We start from the raw sequence: 15,666 nt of genomic DNA on the forward strand, positions 1-15,666 counted from the left end.
AAATGTACCTTATTTTCTTACAAGCCATACTTTTTTTTTTTAATCTAAAATTTGAACTATCAGTTAAATTAAAAATAACAAAAGAAAATTAAATTAAAAATTGAAAATTAACAATTTAGGTTTTCAAAATTTCAACAATGAGTTTATAAGCTAACTCTCACATGACAGCTAAACATTTGGGATTCATTTAGTTTCTTAAATTGTCCAAACAATTCTCATTTTTCATCTTTTCAATTAAGAGATGATTTTTTTAAAAAGAAATTATCAAAAGTAATAAAATGGACAAAATATTTATACTTCAATGTAATATAAATTTTTGTTACTTAGTGCTTTTTTTTATAATAGGTGAATATTTTGTCTTTTTTTAAATATTTTTTTTTAAAAAAACCCCATGATTTAATTCATTTATTTTAAATTCAAGTAAGGTTAATTAATTAATTTCTTTTGATTTCAAATAATGTAGTATATTGTTATTTGAATGATGCATGTTAATGTTATAAAAATATACCACTTGTTTACTATAGGTGGTAGGCTGATACATATATAGTATACCATTATATTAAACAATTCATTAAATCAACACTATACATTAATTATTTATTTATAACAACAAACTCTCATTTAGAATTTTAACAGCTGGAATACATGTTGATGTTTTTTTCCTGATATTATTCAAAAGAATAAAAAAATTAATTTTATTCAAGATAAAATGGTTAAAAATATATACAAAATGTAACAAAATTTTATATATTCTATGATAAATGTTAATAAATTTTAACATATTTCAATAGATTTTATCACCATTTATCAATAACATTAATAAAAACGGATAGATATATCTATATATTATATCGTCCACGTAATATTTGGAGTTTTATATATGTTATTTTAATTGATATTTGAAAGATAAAAAAAAAAAAGATAAATACAAATTGATATTTAGAAGCTTCTCTCAAAAACCTTTTAGATATCTATCATAGTAATCTCGAAACATTTTATAAATTAAAGTCTTTGTTTCAAATTAAAATATAATTTTATCGTACGTTACTTTTTTCTAGTCTAGAGTTATATTAAATTTTTATTATCTCAATACTATTATTTGTATATTTTCACAATTCTGGTGAGTTGAAATGAATATTTCTATTATATCCTAAAACAATCTAAGAAACAAAACATAAACGACTAAATATCATTAATATATGTAAATACAAAATATAAATTATAAACATTTTAATGGTTTAAAAAGAGTACAAAATATCTATTAGTTGATATAAATATTTTCTAAAATTTATAATCTTTATAAATTTTATAAAAAAAATTAATATCATTCATTATCAATATTTTAAACAGAAATTCTCTAAATTTGATGTCGACATTTTATATCTTAATTATTTCCATGGTGGTAAAAAAAAACAATAAAAACTATAGATATTTTTGAAAATTAAGATATTTTGGTGTAAGTTGTTCTTTTTCTTTTTTTTTTTTTTTTTTAGAAAAGAAGAAATTGGAATGGATATGCTTTCACAGTCAGACACTGTTAAGAATTTTCCAAGCATCATTAAGAAAATACATATATAAATGTAATATTCAATATCCTCGAGGAAGTTTCTTGGAAACCAAACCTTTAGAAAGAAAAATAAAAAGAATAAATGAATATATTTCTTCATTTTTGACTTTATGAGTAATTTTAATAATTTTGTTTAGTTTGAGAATCCGAGACCAACCTAATCTTCTTCCTATTCACTTGGTCTTTGTTTGTACAATTCCCTCCTTATCTATACAATATTATTGTTAATACCTTTCTATTTTGTCCATACCATTTTTTCCTTCTTCTTCTTCTTCTTCTTTTTCAACCAAAAAATATAATCCATTCTGCATTAAATTAGATTAAGAAAGGAAGAAGGGTCATCGAATATCTAACTCATTAACTTTAACTTTTACTTTTCTTTTGTTGTTAAAAGATATATATGTTTATTAACATAAAGCATGTTAGATTAAGTAAATCGATTAAGTCAAGTTTAATTTTGAGACGTATAAGAATTTGTGCTAGTTTAACCAAAAGAAATTAAATAGCCTAAAACCTAAGGTTAATTAATGAACAATGGCATCAATGAATATGAATTAAGATTTCATTCACTCTCTTCCCTTTATAGTTTAGAGTTGGGAATGGTCGCATACAATAATAATAATAATAATAATAATAATAATAATAATAATAATAATAATAATAATAATAATAATAATAATAATAATAATAATAATAATAATAATAATAATAATAATAATAATAATAATAATAATAATAATAATAATAATAATAATAATAATAATAATAATAATAATAATAATAATAATAATAATAATAATAATAATAATGATAAAGATAATAATAATAATAATAATAATAATAATAGTTCTATATATTCTTCTTTTCAATTTATTTTTATTAGATAATGAAATTCGTTCAAGCTTTGGTGGGTCCCCCGTAACGACATTTCACAAATGCAAAATTTTCTCTCTCCTCTCTTCATTTCACCTTTTCTGCTTCTTCTTCTTCTTCCTTTTTTTTTCTTTTTTTTTTTTTCCTTTTTTCTATACAAATCAATAACAAAAATTTAAATGAAAAATGATATTTACTTACCAAACATGGATTTATGTACAAATAACATTTTTTTATGTGTGAGATTATATCCGATTCCTTCTAAATACCAATACTATTACGTTAAACTCACCTCGAAAACCTTTAGTGAATACTAAAAAAAATATTAAAGTCGTCGTAGCATAAAACTTAATTTCAAGATCATAGATTCGTCGATTTATATTAAAAAAATATCAATATTACGTAACATCTATCATAAACAAGAAAATTTATAGCCTAAAATTATTAAAGCAACAAGTTTAAAAAATTATTCCACCGTCACTTATATTAAAATATTCTTTATAATAATAAAAAAAATCGAACTTTTCCCAATATATATTTTAAAAAAGAATATTAATGTGTTGATGAACTAAAGTATTTGGAAAGGAAGGAAAGGCGCATCATAAAATAATGATTAATATATATTTTTTAATTAGAGTTAAAGAATTAATTGGAAAAAAAATAAAAATAAAACCAGCAAGAGTTACTATTACATACACAAGATTAACGCGTAAATGGCAACACTAAGGTAAGAAATTTGTGGCTAATCAAAAAACCAATCATAAGACACTGAGAACGACGTCATAAATTAAATTCAATTTTTTATTATATTATTTAAATAATTAAACAAACCAATTTCATACTAATTCCCCAATTCAAAGCTTCCCTTGAAATCTTCCTTGGGGGCCACGGAACCTTCATTATTTAACTCTCCCTTCTCTTCCTTGGATATACTTTTATTCATTCATCTCTCTCTCTCTCTCTCTCTCTCTCCCCCAGTTTTCCATCAATTCTCTCCCCCCTCTCTTCAACGGACCACAACATTTCCGACCACTTTTTTTTTCTTCTTTTTTTCATGGAAGAACCACAGCTGATCACCCCCGTCAATTTGCCTCCGGGTTTCCGATTCCACCCCACGGATGAGGAGATCGTCACTTATTATCTTGCACAGAAGATTGTCGACGCGGCCTTCACCGCTACCGCCATCGGTGAAGCCGACTTGAACAAGTGTGAACCTTGGGATTTGCCTCGTATGTTTCTTCCTTCTCTATTCTTCTTAATTTCTGTAATTTGAAACTAGCTTGTTCTATTTCCTTTCACTTAATTATGTGCTTTTATATCTTTGAATTTCATTTTTACATCGAAGTTTTGATATATATACCATACACATACATATATATATATATATATATATTGTTTGTTTATTGTAAACTTTTATTCTTCTCCTTCTTCTTCATGTTCTAAGATTTAAAAAGAAAAAATAGTAAAACAAAAGTTTAGGGAAAAAGGAAAAGGAATCTGAAAATATATATATATAAAAAAGGGGGCAAAATGGGTATTTTTGGATTTATGGTCAGAAGTTCTGTTGGATTATGATTTTGCAGAGAAGGCTAAGATGGGAGAAAAGGAATGGTACTTTTTTTGCCAACGGGACCGGAAATATCCGACCGGTATGAGAACGAACCGGGCCACTCAGACCGGTTACTGGAAGGCGACCGGAAAAGATCGCGAGATTTTCAAGGGCAAGTCTGTTCTTGCCGGTATGAAGAAAACCCTCGTTTTTTACAAAGGAAGAGCTCCCAAAGGTGAAAAGACCAACTGGGTCATGCATGAATTTCGACTCGAACCTAAGTTCGCTCACTTTCTCCGTCTTCCTAGGCCTGTTAAGGTAATTTTACTCCGACCTTCATTTCATTTTGGTCTCTCCACTTTTTTTTTTTTTATTTATTTTTAAAAAAAGCTTTTTCTTTTCTGGCTGAATTATATAGGAGAAGAAAAAATTTATTTATGTAGCTCAATTAATAATACATGCATTCACTCAAATGCTTTAATTACTAAATTGAAATTTTGGAATTTGATGAATTCACCTCCTCATGAATTCGAATTTGATTTCCAGGACGATTGGGTCGTTTGTCGTGTTTTTCACAAAAATCCTACTATGGCAGCTACCACACCCGTAAGAAGGATTCAGACTACTTCTGACTTTTCTTCTTCTCTCCCACCCTTGATCGATCCTCCCGCTACTACTCATATTCCAATCAACAGCGGAGGATTAGACGATTTCGAAGTCAAGTGTAGGCCATCCGGACAATCCGATTATTGCTTAAAGTACATCTCAACTGACAGTACAAATAACGATCGCCATCATTATCACCAACCAGCAGCAACACTTCCATTGCCCCCGGCGACAACTACTGCTGCAACCACAATGAACGTCTCTTATGCACCGTCGGTTCCTGACAACGGATTCTTTTCCTTCGATCAGTTGGCCGCCGTTGGTGGGACAATGCCACTAACCACACCACCAACAATGGAGTGCAAAATGGAACAAACTTCATGGTCGATGATGAGCGGCGTTACGCAAGACGTATCGTCGTCGATAGACAACAGCGGTTACGATCTGGATGTGTGGGATTACTATGAAAATTGAAAGTATAGCTGTGTGTGTGTGATAAGATCAGCAATGGCAATGCTTTCTTTTAAATTGGCATTTCCCATATATATTGAAGAAAATTATTGTTCATGTTGATATAGCTGCATTGCATGAACAATTAAAATTTGAACAACTAATTAATTTTATTGTTTTTTTTATATTTAGATTCTAATTTTTTTTTTCTGTTAAACAGTCTTTTTTGGGAAGGAATATCAGAAGAGAACTTGTAATGTGTTTGGTTATTTGTGGATTGTAATTTGATATATGTGGCAATGTATAACATTGTATAGAGTTCTCTCTTTAATTTTTTTTTTTTTCCTTTCCTTTTAGAGAACTATGTCGTATTTTTAATGTAATAAATATATGATATGATATGATAGAGGTAAATTATGGTGTTCCTTTTTTCTTGTTTTTTTGTTGGTTTTTGTTGATTTCTTATGATTTCAATGATTCGATAAAAGTTCATGAAAGATAAACAACATATAGTGTCGAACTCAAAAGAAAAAAGGGAAGAAAAATATTAGTATGAAATCCATGAAATAATATATAATATGTAATTAATTAGTTGGTTAATTACATGAAATAATGGAATCAAACATTCATAAAGGGATAGTCTATAACCAATTGAGTAAGCTCACACAATCTTCTCAACTAAAAAAAAAAAATGTAAATGAATGTCAATTGAGATACTATATAATATCAAAACAATTAAATTATAAGTTTAGTTTATGAATTTTTCAAGTTAGCTATATTTGGTTTCTAAACCATTTTTGTTTTACTTGGGGATTAAATTTTTTTATAAAAAAATTTATATCAACAACGTTTTTTAACAATTATGGTTTGGTATGAATTTTGAATTTTTTAGTATGAACAATTAGGGTTTGATATATATATATATAAACTAATTATAAAATTAAAATTTAAAAAACTAATTGAAAGTTAAAGTTGGAAAAGTTAAAAAAAAAATAATAAAATTAGAATTTAACTTATGAATATTTTAATTCTAAATTGTAGTAAAAGTATATATAATATGGAAAAGTGAAGTAGAAGTGATGATAAGTTGTGATGAAGTTAATGCGTTTTTATGTAATTTGAAGTGAAATAGTAATATTATAGAACGAAAGAAAACAAAAAACACTATTTAATTTCAATCATATTCTTAAGAAACATTTAATATAACTTCACATATTTTGTTTTTTAATTACATATTTACCCTTTTAAATTAACTAAAACTTCTAAACAACCAATTTCATATTTCCAATCTCTTTTCGAATTCGAAAACAATTACCAAAAGAAAAAGAAGAAGTTTTGTTTTCTTCTTTCATATAAAAAAGAGTAAAAGCCAATAAATACGAAATCGAAACAAAAGAAAAACAATAAATACATATTATAATGAGAGAGCGTTACTGGAATGATTCGATCTGCACATTCACGTTTTTCACTGTATCTGTCGTTTAATTTAAATTCAAACACAAGAAAAGTGCTTACACCACAAATTTATTTTCTTTCTATACTTTGTATATAAACTTCGAAAAAGGTAACCTACGTCATCGAACTTTTCGTAACGCTCGTTGAAAGAGAGAGAATCCCTCTAAAGTAACCTATTTGTTTTTGAAAAAGTGGCAAAATGAATATAAAATTAAGGAAAAAGTATCTTTTATTTCCAAATTTTGAGTATGGCTTTCGGTGCTATGCGTTTTATAAAAAAATGTGACACTTTTAACCTTGATCGAATATTGTGTATAATATGCTTAATTAATTGTAATAAATACCCTCAAACTTTCCTCTTCATTTCAAAAATACCCATTCAAAAGTTACAATATTATTACCCTTCAACGTTCATAAACATTTCAAAACTAACCTTAAAGTATAAATTCTTTAAGATTTCAAATTATAAGATGAAGATTAGAGAATAACCTAAACCAATGTAATGACTCAAATTTTGATTTCATGTGTTGTATTACACCCTTTCATATCTCAACTTCTATTCAAATTCTAAACAATTTCCACCCCCAACAGCATTTTAAAAACACACATGATGAAAGTTCAGGTGAAATAATGCCAACTTCAAAAGAAATACTTAATAAAAATTCAGATCTTTTGGTTTTTAATTACGTATTAACTCTTTTAATTAACTAAAACTTCTATACAACCAAAATTAAATTTCCAATCTCTTTTCTCCAAAAACAGAATTCGAAAACAATTACCAAAAAGAAGTTTTGTTTTTTTCTTTCATATAGAAAAGAGTAAAAGCCAAGAAATACGAAACGGAAACAAAAGAAAAACAATAAATTCATGGCTTTCATATCTCTTCATCATACAAAAATAAAATTAAAAGTTACTTTTTCAAAAAGATAAATTTTATTTTTGTTTTTGTGTAGTGGAGAGATGAGAAGCATATAGATAGGAAGGATGGACCTAATCATTGCCATTTTAAAAACTGAGGCTAAAAAGATACATTTTTAAAAATTAAATAGGTCTATTCTTATAAACTTATATCTAGAAAATTACATTCTTCAATCTGTTTAATCAAACATACATATTCATCCATACTTAGAGACTAAAAATGTGATTTTCTCAATTATTTTTTAAACAAAAGTCAAATTAAAGTTGGAAGATTTCTTTCTTTTTAGATAATTTAACTAAAATTATTGTAAAGAAACAATGAGAAAAAAATGATAAAATTAAACCGAACCGAACCGAATCGAGAAAGTAAGGGATGAAGGGAAAGAAAGGTTGATATGATAGAGTTGAAAATAAGGAAAAGAGAGAGAGAAAGAAGAAGGAGGAGGAGGAGGAGGAGGAAGAGGAGGAAAAAACAAGAATTTCAAAGTTTCCATTAAAAGCAAAGCATTGGAGTTTTATTGATACTTTTAGGTGAAATAAACCGCCTTTGCGCAATCCTGGCCGGTTTTTCTTCAATGTTGTAATTTGAAGCTTAAGAAATATTCAAATTTATGCCTATGCTTACTCCCATTCTATCTTAAGCAATCTCCATTCCCAAACACACCCCTCCCCCTCCCCCTCCATAATTTATTTCTTTATTTCTTTATATATAAATATAAGAGTGTGATTGTAAAATATAATGTTAAATTATGTTAATAAAAGACCAAACTTCACCATACAAAAGTGATTTAAACAAATCAAATTTACACCTAAAGATGCTCTTATTAGGTTACTCAACTTTAATTTTGTGTAGGCTATTAGAATTGAAAAATGTTCGATAGCTAAGTTTAATTTTTTAGACCTCGTCTGGTAACCATTTTATTTTTGTTTTAGACAAATTTCAAAAAACAAAATCAAGTTTTTAAATGCTATTTTTTTTTAGTTTTCTGTTTTTGACTTTTTCAAAATAAAATTGTAAAAAGTAGATAATAAAGCAAGAAATTTGAAGGGTGTTTATAGTCTTAATTTTCTAACTAAAAAAATCAAAAAATAAAATAAAATGATTATCAAACAAAGTCTAAACTTTTAGTTTTTGTTGAATGTCTCATTATTTATAAAATTTTAAAGTCGAACAACTTAATTTGAACAATAATTGAATTTTGTGTTTAATAAGATATGTCGAGTAATTATTTATTTTTCTTTTAAATGTCAAAATTTTAAAAATTTATTAACATAAAAGGGAGATAGTTAAGAGACTTCTTATTACACACTACCATGAAATTAAAATTTAAGAATTGCATTACTGTCTATCTAAATCAATACTTTTCTTTCATATCATTTGTAATTATTTAGTTCAAATTTTTTTGTTGCTGACTTTCTATTTTCTTTGAAAGTATATATCTTTAAACTAATTAAGTTATGTTTGAAAATATATATTCCTTTTTGTCATCCAATGTTTTTTAGAAATTTGTTTGATAAAATCTATGTTGTCTCCCAAAGTTTGGTACCATTATTTATTTATTTATTTATTATTATTATTGTCATGTTAGCTTTCAACTCTCAACAACCATATAGCCAATATTAAAATTGCCCATTAGCTCATAGTGATGGAAGCAAGAAATGCAACTGAAAGACATAATATTGCATAGTTGACATGTTACCTATATCTAAAACTATATAAATGATAGTGACAATTATACACATCTTTCATAAATAAATATATTTAAGCACAATATCCCTTGAGATATGCTCACTTATATTATATTAAAGTAGTTTGCCTAACTTAAAGCTTTTGTTTTGACTTTTAAGTATAGGCTATTTGTATTTGGTAGACACTATTAATAAGTATTATTTTTCAATTTCCTTTTTTCTTTAGACTTTCACTATATTACTATCCAATAAGAATTGATATGTAGATTAAAATCAAAATTTCTTTTGTTAAAGAACTCAAATGTTTAAGGAAAAATTATATGAAAACTATGGGGTAAAATCACACCAATGCCATACCAACCAAGAAGTCTATGGTTAATCAAGATTGTGAATTTGGTCCAAGATCAAAAAGGCCCACAAGGACATATGGGCTAATCAATAATAATTAAAGTTGATATATGGGCTGATGATATTGAATCTGTTCGTCCTACACCCACTCTCAATTTCAAAGCCATGCATTGCTTGTGGAAGGGATGCAAGTTCATCTCCTCTCAATCTTCCTCTACCTTTCAAAATCTTCAATTCCTTTCCTTCTCTTCATTTCTTCAAATCAAATCATTCTCTCCCTCCGCTGCATCTCACTCTCTCTGCTTCTCTCCCTCCTTCTTAATCTCTCAGGTATTTAAATACGCCACCACCCACAAAGCCGCCCAACAAATTCGCTCTTTCATCATCGCTTCCGGGTTACTTCTCAATGCCACCACCAATTTCATTCTTCTATGCAACACACTACTCCACTGTTACCCACTCTACCAGCCCCTTCGCCAATTTCCTCGCATTCCCCCCTCCTATGATACTTTCGCCTATTCCTTCCTTTTCCATTCCTGCGCCGATTTGGAGCTCATCGGACCTGGGTTTCAACTCCACGCTCTCACTTTCAAGCTAGGCTTTCCTTCCCATGTTTATGTTCAAACTGCAATTCTACGTATGTATGCTTCTTCTGGTTTTTTGCTTGATGCTCTGAAGGTGTTCGACGAAATGCCTGACCGAAGCTCTGTTACTTGGAATGTGTTGATTACTGGTTTGGTTAAATTGGGTGAGCTTAGACGCGCTCGGGAAGTTTTTGATCAGATGCCGATGCAGAATGTTGTGTCTTGGACTGCTATAATTGATGGGTATACTCGTTTAAATAGGCATGAAGAAGCTGCGGGTTTGTTTTGGAGAATGGTGGCCCATTATGGTATGGAGCCTACTGAAATAACGCTTTTAACTATCTTCCCTTCCATTTCGAATCTTGGGGCTCTTAAGATTTGTCAATCTGTTCATGCTTACGCAGAGAAGAAAGGGTTTAAGGTATCTGACGTACGCGTTGCTAATTCATTGATTGATTGTTATGCGAAATGTGGTTGTATTAATAGTGCATCAAAGGTGTTCGAAGAAATGTCAGCTGAAAGGAAGAATTTGGTGTCTTGGACCTCGATAATCTCTGGATTCACAATGCATGGAATGGGAAAAGAAGCTATGGAGAGTTTTGAAATTATGGTGAAAGAAGGACACGAGCCGAATCGGGTCACGTTCTTGAGCATTGTAAGTGCTTGCAGCCATGGAGGACTGGTTGAGGAAGGTTTAGAGTTTTTCAAAAAGATGGTTGCTGAGTATCAGATTAAGCCAGATATCATGCACTACGGGAGTTTAATTGACATGTTGGGAAGAGCTGGGAGGATAGAAGAAGCTGAAAAAATAGCTTTGGAGATACCTAAGGAGATTGCCAATGTTGTTATTTGGAGAACGCTTTTAGGTGCTTGTAGTTTTCATGGTAATGTATCAATGGCCGAGAGAGTAACACAGAGGATATTAAACATGGAGGGAGCATATGGAGGTGATTATGTGCTCATGTCTAACATTTTTGCTGCAGCTGGAAAGTATGGAGATGCTGAGAGATGGAGAAGATCGATGGATTCTAGCAATTTCTCCAAAATTCCAGGACAGAGCTTGGTCTAAAGTTGATACATTTGTTGGGAAAAGAAAATTGACCTATAAACTTCACCAATTCTAGTCGAATTCACTTGCTAAGTTATTTCAGTTTTGAGTATGAACTGAAGCACATAGATTTTCTTCTAGTGCTCAAATTGGGTTTGGCAAGGATTTTTGATATGAATGAGGCTGTATTGCAATACAGGAAGACGGATTATCGAGGAAGCTACGAATCAGTATGAAAATGGATCTGCTACAAGCACGGAACGTACCTCTTGGACTTGAAAAATTATCGGTTATTGCACATAATTTTGAGGCTGGCCAAGGAAGGAATGAAGGTAACACCTTTACTTTTGACTTATAGACGTTACCACAGGAATGGTTCACTTTTGGCTCTCTCAGAGATTGATATCATTTATGGGCTCAAGCTAGCTCCATAATTTTGAAAATAGCTAATAAAGAAGGAAGATTAGAAGGATGGTTCTTTGGAGGGTTTTAGAAACATGTAATAAAACCCTCCTTATCGTACAAGTTAAGAGTCCATCCGATACCCTCTTTTTTCATTTTTAAAACAACATACAACACCATTTTTAGTGTAGTGCTAAGTTTAAGTGTGATCCAAAACTTAGTGCGATGTCTACATGTGATCCACAACTCATGACCATGTTTTTCTTTCATTGCCAATAAAATGAGAATTATTTCATTCTATCATGTTTGTCGCAACTAGAATGTGTTGGCGCATGGAGAAGCTCGAGTCTTCCATCCTTTGAACCTCTTATCTTAAATGATTTATATACACTCCATGTCATAATTGATAACTGACAATATACACTTTTGTTTTATGCTTTGAATTGAAAGTAATTTAATGGGGCCTTAGCATTAAGGTTGATGGTTTTACGTATTATCGATGACTAAATGAGACACTCGGATAAAATCATTGCAGATGAAGCTTGGAGGGAGACAAGGCCATCTTTTACTTTAAATTCTGCTGGAACCTTACGATTAAATGGCATCATATCTGTTGTTTTTTTTTTTCTTATTTCTCATTCAATTCTTCCAATATTCTTTTATTTTTTTAGGGCACAAATTCGACCAAGAGCCCCCAAAAAGAGGTCATACGTTCCTAATTCATGTACAAATTTCCCTTTCTATTTTTTCACACATATGTCCATGCACATCTCAACTAACCACTAAGCCAACCCTTTCTTATACTCAGAAGAATGTCAACTCTATGCTATTTCTCCACAATAGTTTGATTACAATATCTTAAAAAGCCAGCAACACGCATCAAACTCCAAGCACAAAGCCAAATAAGTCAAATCTACAAATACAAAGTTTGGGAGTCATATATTGATAGCATATGCAATTCAATTAGCTTCTACAAGTTTAGTTAATGAAGAATGACTTCTTTCTAAAGTTGAGCAAGCCCTGAATTCCATCTTCGACGTGTCAGGCATTCTGAATTTAGCCCCATCTATGAACAAACTCGATGGGCGTTTTGAAATTAGTTCCATCCATGAACAAACCGAACTCCAATCTGTTAAGACCTCCAGTAAATCATCATTGAAGAAAATGAAAGATTGATTGATCGTCCCAATTCAACAATGTTTCTTAATGCTCCATATCAAGCAACATGATAGCCTATCTTCTCATACGCACAGCCACGTCTTCTGAAGATTTTTTATGGGTCTCTTTATATCCTGCCATTACTTCTTTGATTGAGGAAGTGATTGTCACCTGTTTGCATTTATGATCTGAGAAACTTCATCCAGACTGATGAATGGCTAGAAAATTGACAGCTTCCTCTTACACAATTGATTGTCACCCATAAACATTCTAAGGTAAAAGGTATTAAACACCATAACCCCAAACCCAAACAACTGCATGTGTCGGGTTCTACTTCAGAAAAACCAAAGGTAAAAGAAAATTGCTAGATTACAAAACGATACAGGAAAAAAAATAGCCCTCAACTTCGAACATTATTCAAAGTATTATCATGATCGTCGTGATCTTCTGTAAATATTTCAAAACTACTAAAATTCTAACCATACAATAAGATCGATTGATAAAAATTAAAGAATTTGGGGGCACAGAACAAGTTAAAAGTGTGGCAGTGTTCATGTCCCAATGTCTAACACATTGGTTCGAGGTAATATAGCAACAAAGAAGTTAACATATAATAAAGTTCCGGGTAGTTTTTGTAGTTAGCCAAGAAAAATGGAAACAACCTCAAAATCTAATGTCATAAACATCAATAAATTTATTTGCTGTAAAACTTAAACATAAAGAAGCGAGAATCTCTATACTACTGCAATGGAAGAAGGGAAACAAAAAGGAAAGAAACTAGAAAGCAGTTCATAAAAGAAAGATGAATGGAAGCATATGAGCTGCAAACTAGGCCATCTTACACAAACGATAAACTCAGAAGAAATATCCCACGACTATCTTAAGACCATTCCTACATCCTCTCATATCCTACACAGTTCAGTCACAGGAATCATGACTTGTTAAAGAAGATGATCTGTCTAAACAATCCGAAAACAAAATCTAACTTAAACTCCAACAAACCTTACGGACAAGCACACTAAACCACAGATAAAAACAGAAAGATCGGAAGAAAGAAGAAAAACCAAAAGAAGGATATGTTTATGGTACAAGCCTGCGTAGCCATCATCGCCGAGTCAAATTGAACAGAGGCTCCGACGGCAGGCAGTCGTCATTGCTGGAACAAAAGAAAGAGAGAAATGGGACGGACTAAGTACCAAGAACTCCCTGTAGGTATCTCTGTTCAGCCATGGCAGAGCCTCCAAAGCAGCCTTGGCAGAAAAGGGAGGGTGGCTCCGCCATTTTTGAGAGGAAGAGAAAGGGAATTCCGGGTACTAGCCATGGAGCCGCCATCCTCAATTTCTCAGTCCCGGCTCAGATAAGATCAAGTAGTTAATGAAATTAGGGCTTTGAGTGCGCCCAATTTATAAGGGTTTTACTAGGGTTTCTTTTTCTTCTTCTTCTTTTTTCTTTTTTCTTTCTCTTTTCACCGTCAAGTAATAGATTTATGGTTTTTATTTTAATTAATATTGCGTTTTCAAAAAACTTATAATAATTCAAATTCTCAAAAACACATAAAAAGAAATATTTTAAATAAATTTTTTTTGACAAATATAGTAAAATAATTACTTATAGGGGTGAAAAAATAATAGAGTAAAAGAAATCGAGTCAAGCATATCTATATATTTAGCATCCATGTTTGTTTCAAGATTGGTTTTTGGATGTCCCTTGCATCCTGTAGGTGGTGGCTTCAATACACATGTGCAACAAACTTATTATGTAACAAAAAATGTGTATTTGATGCATATCATCACCAAAAAAGCATTAGGAGTGTTAAAAAAAAAACCGGTAACCCGACCAACCCAGATTACCTAACCCAAACCGTGAGGGTTGGGTTGGGTTAAATTTTATATTGGGTTGGGTTGGGTTAGAAAATTGGAGAAAAAAAGGTTGAGCCGGGTTGTCGGGGTTGTGCAAGTTATGGGTAGGATTGACCCGACCCAACCCGATTATATATACATATATAGATACATACATACATACATACATACATATATATATATATATATATATATATATATATATATGTATACCTAAAACCTAAAAGTAAACCTTATTTTGAATTAACATTCTATACTTGAAATTTGAATGTATAACACACATATATATACCTTGAATAATAATTTGTTCACCTTGCATATTGAAAAATAATATGAAAATTTGTTTAAATAAATTATGGAGACATGAAAAAAAAAAACAACCTGCCAACCCAACCCGAATTTTTTGGGTTGGGTTGACCCTTACGAATTGAACCGATAGAGTTCATTTTTTGCTAACCTGGATACTTTGGGTTGGTCCATAATTTTCCTCCAACCCGGCTCAACCCGGCTTATGTACACCCCTAAAAAGCATAGCTTGATTGACACCTTTGCATCGAGCATAGAGTATAAAGCATTGAAGCATCGAGCATCAAAAATCAAGTAGACTTCTTATATGGAAGGTAAGACGTAAAAGACTGAACATTGAGTATTTAGTAGTGAGTATGTATTAGAGCATATAATGTCGAACATCTTGCATCAAGTATCTAAAATTCAGTATCGAGTATCTACTATTAAGAGAACTTTCATGAATCATGTGTACATATAGTTCTTAAAAGGTCGATTTGGTCTTTCACATGATATTGACACAAGCAGCCAATTTTCTTTTCAAATTTCAATGGTTGTCAATTTTTTATTTCAGCCCTTAAAAAGGTAATGCATACAAGAAACTCAAAGACTAATGTACTATTTTCAACAAAGAATCACAATACTTTAAGTTTTCGAGTCCCATAGTAGCCAACTCATTTCTTTAATGTCATAAAGTAGTGGCAACGGACAAAACCATCTAACTAACTACTAATATTTTGGACAGATGTTGAAGTATAGATATAATTAAATATATATTTATCTAATAGATTAAGTTTTTCTTATGGATGAATGATTTAACATGGTATGAGGGACGAAAATCACATATTCAAATTTCTACCATGTCACTTCTTCTC

The 15,666-nt window shown here is 30.4% G+C and overlaps 2 protein-coding genes and 1 long non-coding RNA gene across 3 annotated transcripts; 2 read left to right on the forward strand and 1 right to left on the reverse strand.

The window, feature by feature from the left end:
- The first annotated feature begins 3,370 nt into the window (after window positions 1-3,370).
- LOC103485968 (NAC domain-containing protein 87-like) lies at window positions 3,371-5,476 on the forward strand. The gene is made up of 3 exons (XM_008443744.3): window positions 3,371-3,669; window positions 4,024-4,307; window positions 4,536-5,476. Exons 1-3 carry the CDS (start codon window positions 3,495-3,497, stop codon window positions 5,067-5,069), a joined length of 993 nt encoding a protein of 330 aa, XP_008441966.1. The 5' UTR covers window positions 3,371-3,494; the 3' UTR covers window positions 5,070-5,476.
- Window positions 5,477-9,605: 4,129 nt separating this feature from the next.
- On the forward strand, window positions 9,606-12,240 carry LOC103485965 (pentatricopeptide repeat-containing protein At1g09220, mitochondrial). The gene is made up of 2 exons (XM_051088279.1): window positions 9,606-11,419; window positions 12,025-12,240. The coding sequence occupies exon 1, from the start codon at window positions 9,621-9,623 to the stop codon at window positions 11,106-11,108; it is 1,488 nt and encodes a 495-aa protein (XP_050944236.1). The 5' UTR covers window positions 9,606-9,620; the 3' UTR covers window positions 11,109-11,419; window positions 12,025-12,240.
- A 163-nt stretch (window positions 12,241-12,403) lies between these two features.
- On the reverse strand, window positions 12,404-14,110 carry LOC127150477 (uncharacterized). The gene is made up of 2 exons (XR_007822834.1): window positions 13,844-14,110; window positions 12,404-12,818 (listed from the first exon to the last, which is right to left on the reverse strand). It is a non-coding gene; the product is annotated as an uncharacterized LOC127150477 (long non-coding RNA).
- Between the last annotated feature and the right edge of the window lie 1,556 nt (window positions 14,111-15,666).

Source organism: Cucumis melo, chromosome 8 (assembly GCF_025177605.1).
Source record: "Cucumis melo cultivar AY chromosome 8, USDA_Cmelo_AY_1.0, whole genome shotgun sequence".
Classification (NCBI taxonomy): domain Eukaryota; kingdom Viridiplantae; phylum Streptophyta; class Magnoliopsida; order Cucurbitales; family Cucurbitaceae; genus Cucumis; species Cucumis melo.

Excerpts from the sequence above, each read along its gene's own strand:
- LOC103485965 (XM_051088279.1), top strand. The coding sequence starts at position 9,621 with ATGCATTGCTTGTGGAAGGGATGCAAGTTCATCTCCTCTCAATCTTCC.
- LOC103485968 (XM_008443744.3), top strand. The coding sequence starts at position 3,495 with ATGGAAGAACCACAGCTGATCACCCCCGTCAATTTGCCTCCGGGTTTC. Across the intron at positions 3,670-4,023 it reads TGAACCTTGGGATTTGCCTC|AGAAGGCTAAGATGGGAGAA; the intron begins GTATGTTTCTTC and ends ATGATTTTGCAG. Across the intron at positions 4,308-4,535 it reads GTCTTCCTAGGCCTGTTAAG|GACGATTGGGTCGTTTGTCG; the intron begins GTAATTTTACTC and ends TTTGATTTCCAG.